The sequence below is a fragment of the Macaca fascicularis genome, chromosome 5 (genome assembly GCF_037993035.2).
Source record: "Macaca fascicularis isolate 582-1 chromosome 5, T2T-MFA8v1.1".
Lineage (NCBI taxonomy): Eukaryota > Metazoa > Chordata > Mammalia > Primates > Cercopithecidae > Macaca > Macaca fascicularis.
This window is the reverse complement of record NC_088379.1, coordinates 12,709,187-12,714,967: the sequence shown is the minus strand read 5'-3', so window position 1 is coordinate 12,714,967 and position 5,781 is coordinate 12,709,187. Positions and strand designations below refer to the sequence as shown.

The 5,781-nt window shown below is 60.1% G+C and overlaps 1 protein-coding gene across 1 annotated transcript; it reads left to right on the top strand.

The window, feature by feature from the left end:
* The first annotated feature begins 356 nt into the window (after nucleotides 1-356).
* NKX3-2 (NK3 homeobox 2) lies at nucleotides 357-4,525 on the top strand. Its single transcript, XM_005554495.5, has 2 exons — nucleotides 357-1,435; nucleotides 2,846-4,525. The coding sequence occupies exons 1-2, from the start codon at nucleotides 970-972 to the stop codon at nucleotides 3,379-3,381; spliced, it is 1,002 nt and encodes a 333-aa protein (XP_005554552.3). The 5' UTR covers nucleotides 357-969; the 3' UTR covers nucleotides 3,382-4,525.
* The last annotated feature ends 1,256 nt before the right edge of the window (nucleotides 4,526-5,781 follow it).

Below are 5,781 nucleotides of genomic sequence, written 5' to 3'. Positions count from 1 at the left end.
TGGAACTGCATTATCTTGGATTTTCTCCGCAGATTTGACTCAACTTAGTATCAGGGTTCTATTAAAGCGCTGGAATAGGTGGATACATCTGCAGAGGTAAGAAACGTGGTTTGGGGTGGATGAGCCTCCTTGTTGCTGGAGGGTGCTTCGAGGACCAGGCTTAGGAGAGAAGGGGTTAAGTTAGACCCTGTCTTTAGCGGCGCAACGTGCCCAGTTTTGTCTGTTAAAGTCAACGTCGCCCAAATGGAGCCAGCCAATGGACGGCCAGGAGCACCCGGGACAGCCCGGGGGGGGGGTGTGGCCTGAGGCTGTCACTCAGCAGTGAGGAATGACACCCGGGCGGGAGGGGGTGGTACAGTGGAACGCAAGGGAAGGAAAGAGAAAAGAAACAGATAAAACCAGGGCAGGGGGTAAAAAGGTGCCCCGCGCCTCTCGGAATCCAGCGGCCGCGGCCGCCGCCGCCGCCGCCGGGGGTGGGCTCCGGAAGAGCCTGCCCAGCAGGGAAGGGGAGGACGGGCCAGGAGCGAAATCCTGCAGGCGAGGAAGGGACAGACGCGCAAAGAAAAAGTGACTCGGGCTGTGCGCCCCGGCGGCGCTCGGGAGGGGACTGCTGCCACGGAGGGGCCCCCGCCAATCCTCCTTCACGTCCCCCGAGGGGGCAGACCCCGACCCGCCCCTAAGGGCGAGAAGCGATGAGATAATCCAGCTGAGCTGCGAAAGGAGAGCGTCTGGCTCTGGATTCGGGGGGAGGGGGTCTCCGGGCGGGGTGGGCCTCTAAGGTGGGGGTGAGGGTCGGCGCAGATCCTGGGACGGAGTGGGGCGGGGGCTGCTGGGCCGCGCAGGAGTGGGCGGCGGCGGCCTCGTACACCCGGCTCACTCGCGCTGCGGCCGCCGGCTCTCTCTGTCCCGCTCGGAGCTGCTCGGCGCCCCAGCTGCCCGCCCCGGCGGCCGCTCCGGCCCGCGGCGCAGATGGCTGTGCGCGGCGCCAACACCTTGACGCCCTTCTCCATCCAGGCGATCCTCAACAAAAAAGAGGAGCGCGGCGGGCTGGCCGCGCCAGAGGGGCGCCCGGCGTCCGGGGGCACAACGGTGTCGGTGGCCCCGGCGCCCGCTGTCTGCTGTTGGCGGCTCTTTGGGGAGAGGGACGCGGGCGCGCTGGGGGGCGCCGAGGACTCTCTGCTGGCGTCTCCTGCCGGTACCAGAACAGCTGCGGGGCGGACTGCGGAGAGCCCGGAAGGCTGGGACTCGGACTCCGCGCTCAGCGAGGAGAACGAGAGCAGGCGGCGCTGCGCTGACGCGCCAGGGGCCAGCGGGGCCGGCCTCGCGGGGGGATCCTTGAGCCTCGGCCAGCCGGTCTGTGAGCTGGCCGCTTCCAAAGACCTAGAGGAGGAAGCCGCGGGCCGGAGCGACAGCGAGATGTCCGCCAGCGTCTCAGGTCTGCTGCGGCTTCGCGGGGATGGGGGCCGGGCTGAGGGGATGGACTCGGAGGGCAACCACGCCGAGTGGGGTGGTCGGCTGTGAGCACCCTGCGCCCTGGGGCTCGGAGGCTGGCCAAGTCCTGAAGTTCTGCACTCTGGCGCGAGCTGCTCTGCCACTTCGGGAACTGAGCCCGCGAGAGACCGGAGTAGCTCCTCAGAACCCGGCGTCCTGGGGCGAGGCCTGAGACGTCCTGGGTCAATGTGCATTAGACTGGGTTGGGAGAACCGCTGCCTCTTGCGGTCGGGAGTCTTTGAGTTCATCGCCAGTGCTTTCTGCCATGTCTGTCCCCAAATGCCCAAAATCAGGGAAGCGGAGAAGTGAGGGCTGCAGAGACCTCAAGTAGCCAGTGCCCTAGCTCTGGACAAGAGACCTTTGCCAGTTCGAGGTCCCGGGGCCGGGCCCCACAGTAGGTGGATAGGTGGTGAAGAATACCTCCGAGTGGGCCAGAGCTGAGAATCTGCAGAACTAGAGCTTTGGGGAAACTTCTCAGACCCCAGGTCTGGGAGAGCAGCCCTAGGCCGAGGATCCCGGAGTGGGACTATAGTTCATCACGGAGGCAGGAGAGAGGCCTCCTCAGCCGTGGCCTGGCCTGTCCTGTGGTCTGGAAGACCCGGGTGCCCGCCCTAGTTGGGTACAAGTTTCTGTAGGCCTCCAGCACAGGGGAGAGCTGGACCTTTCTGCTGGAGTTCTTCGGAGGGGCGGGTACGAGACCGAGAAGCTGGTGTGGGATCAGGGTCCAAAAACTCGAGGCAGTGGCAATCCTCTCTCTTTACTCTCCAGTCCATCCTCTCATCTAAGGCCTTGGCTCAGCCTGTTTCCATGTCCCTCACAGCAATTCCAGGCGGCTGAGGGTGAAAGATTCTAAATACCTTTGGCCCCAGTATCCGCCTCCACCTTCCCTTACCTGCACTAGACAAGTGTGTGCTGCGATGACGTGCGCGTGTGTGCGTGTGAACTGAGTGTGGAGAGGCTCGTGAACCCAAGCAGAGAGACGGAAATGCAGTCTAGAACCCCAGTGCTCAGCACTGAGAGCCGGGAGGGCTTTCGCGGATGCTCGGGTCTAGTGCCCCAAGTTACTGCGGGGAGCCTAGGACCCAGAGAGGGTGGGGAGCAGGTCTCGACAACACAGCATTGACACAGCGACTGAGTCCGCCGCCCTCCCCAGAAGAGGCCTAGATGGGATACCCAGTGGGGCAAGATTCTAAGACTGGTCTCCCGGGCGCAGGGCCTCCCAGACCTCGGCTCCGCTTGAGTGGGATCAAAGTGTATTTCCGCCCCACCCCCGTGACCCCTGCAGTTCAGGCCTGGCCTCGCCTCGTCTGTGGCGCTGACAGTTTCTTGTTTCTGTTCCCACCGGGGTCCGCAGGCGACCGCAGCCCAAGGACCGAGGACGACGGTGTTGGCCCCAGAGGTGCACACATGTCCGCGCTGTGCAGCGGGGCCGGCGGCAGGGGCGGCAGCGGGCCGGCAGGCGTCGCGGAGGAGGAGGAGGAGCCGGCGGCGCCCAAGCCACGCAAGAAGCGGTCGCGGGCCGCCTTCTCCCACGCGCAGGTCTTCGAGCTGGAGCGCCGCTTTAACCACCAGCGGTACCTCTCCGGGCCGGAGCGCGCCGACCTGGCCGCGTCGCTGAAGCTCACCGAGACGCAGGTGAAAATCTGGTTCCAGAACCGTCGCTACAAGACCAAGCGCCGGCAGATGGCCGCCGACCTGCTGGCCTCGGCGCCCGCCGCCAAGAAGGTGGCGGTAAAGGTGCTGGTGCGCGACGACCAGAGACAATACCTGCCCGGCGAAGTTCTGCGGCCACCCTCGCTTCTGCCACTGCAGCCCTCCTACTATTACCCCTACTACTGCCTCCCAGGCTGGGCGCTCTCCACCTGCGCGGCCGCCGCAGGCACCCAGTGAACCGGCCTGGGCTGAGGCAGCGAGTGATTCCCGCGCCCCGGCTCCGGACCGCCGCTGACAGCTGGCGCCCCGCTAAGGAGGCACCTGGAGGTGAAACTCAGCTCCAGCTCCCGTTAGCCAGGACTTGTCCCCTGGCAGCTGGGCTGAGTCTGCCCCGAGGGGGCGCCTTTTACTAATTTGAACAGAGGCACCCTATGGCCTAGGGGCCCTGATAGCCCACCTGCCTGGAAGCCCCTGGGCTCTATTTATTATCACGACAATGTTGGAGTTGAATTTGGATTCGAATTATGTCTGCCTGGGGGTGGGGTTTTCCCTAAGCGGGAACTCCTGGAGACCACATAGCCTGAATCCTCAGAATTTCCGGCCTGCTGGGAGCTTTCTGCACTAGGCCACACTAGTTCATGGTATCCATGCTACCAATCTATGTGTATCTACATATCTTTTATTTTTGGAAATTGCATTTGTAACCAAGGGGTGCGAAACCCTGGCAGTCCCAGGCAGCACCAGGCCAGGGGTTGATTTGAAAAGTGAAGGACTGGGTTTTCAGGCCCTCTACTCCACCCCTCCCTTGTGTCAGAGCTAGGGTGGGGGCGCCCGATTGGGGTGCTGAATGTAATGAAGGGGGCCTCCGAGTGTGGTGCAAGCCGTGGGTCTCCACATCTTCCCTCTCTGAAGTCCAGGTACCTGCACAAGCAGGAAACGCCTAGGAGCCCCGGAAGGAGGAGAGGGCACACCCGGGCAGCCCTCTGCGGAAACTTTCCTTCATTTCTTTTTATTTGTTTAAAGGAGGTTAAGACGTGTAGCACTTTTCAGTTGTTTGTATTCAAATGACGATTATTTTTGTAATCAATGTGAATATCCCTGGCCAGCCTTTCCAGGGCGCCCACCGCAGTGCCGCTGCCTGGCCCTCAGTCTCTACCTTCCGCCCTCTGCGACTCCTGCGCTCTGGCCCGGGACTCCCCTATCCGCCCCTCACTTACCCTTAAACAGGAGATCCCACCTGTCTTGTCAACCTCGCCGCTTTTCGCCTCCTTAATGGCACTGTGCACTCAACTAGAGTATTAACTGTAAAAAGATTTGTGAAGTTTGGAAGCTCTATTCGCTGTATTTTTTCTTTAATTTATAAACTTTTAGTTTAACATGCCCTCCTGGACGCCGTGTTTTCTCTGAAACTGTCTCTTTCCGACTTTGGGGGAACCAGTATTACGGCAGGCTGGAAATAGCTGGGGCTTTTCCAACCTCTTTTCGGTCTTGGACAAGGATGCTTAGTCTCTCCTGGGAGCAGCCCTGCTGCCCACCCACTCCTCAGGCAGGGTATAAACCTGGGCAGCTCAGAGAAATCATGGCTTCGGGTACTTTGTAGGAGTCATGGAGGAACCCCACTGAAACCGGGAACAAATTCCTAGGATTTCTCCCCAACCGCCCCGTGACCATTGGTTTCAGAGCCTAGTAAGAGTCCGTGGTTGAACCCCCAGCCAATGTCCATCCCCCATCCCAATGTACCAACCCTTTCACCTCTCCTCAGCCCACCCCACTCTGTTGTTCTCTCTCTGCTTTCGATTTTAGGAGCGTTTCTCTACGTTATCTAGTCTTTAGTTTCAAGAGTGGTTTAGTGAAAAATCCTGCTAAAATTCTGAAGCCATTAGTTGCAAACCAGGCGTGAATAACCTGTCTCTCGGAGAAGGGTCACCTGAGTGTTTTCCTCGGACGGGTGCAATTGGGGCTTTACAAGGTTTCAGAGCGCATCCCCGCACTAAACAAAAGGGCGTCATTTGATCCGCACCAAGCCTACCCCGGGAGCAGAGAATGGGCAGGGCACCATTATATATTACCCCATTTTACAGATGATAATACGCAGCTGGCGCTCCCAGACTCCCCGGAATGCTACGGATTCACTGGAGCTAAATGCTCACCTTCACTAGCAGCTCAAGCCGAGTTCCCGGCGAGCAAGGAAGAGTTAATGCCACACTGCCGGCGTTGAGGCCTCCAGTCCGCGGGACCCGAGCCGGGAAACACCAAAACCCAGGCCGAGGCTTCTTTCAATTTCACCTGAGGCCGAAAGGTCCATTCGCTCTCCAGGGCAGCTGCGACTTTTCCCAGCCCTCGGGCCTCCAAGCTCTGATACCCTAAAGACCTTGGCCTGGGGTCCCGCAAGCCCTCGATCCGGCCCGGGCGCAGCTTGGTGACGAGCGTTGTACAAAATTATCCCCGCTTCCGGAAACAGCAAAATGTAAAGGAAGAGGCAAAGGCCCTTGTGATATGCACACTCCCACCCGGTCCCCCACTCGAGTCCAACTACCTTCCATATGGTTCTTGCAATCATCTCGTTTCTTTAATACTTTACAATTCTATTTTAATTGTACAATTCATCATGGCTGTGTTTTTCTTGTAGAGAGTTGG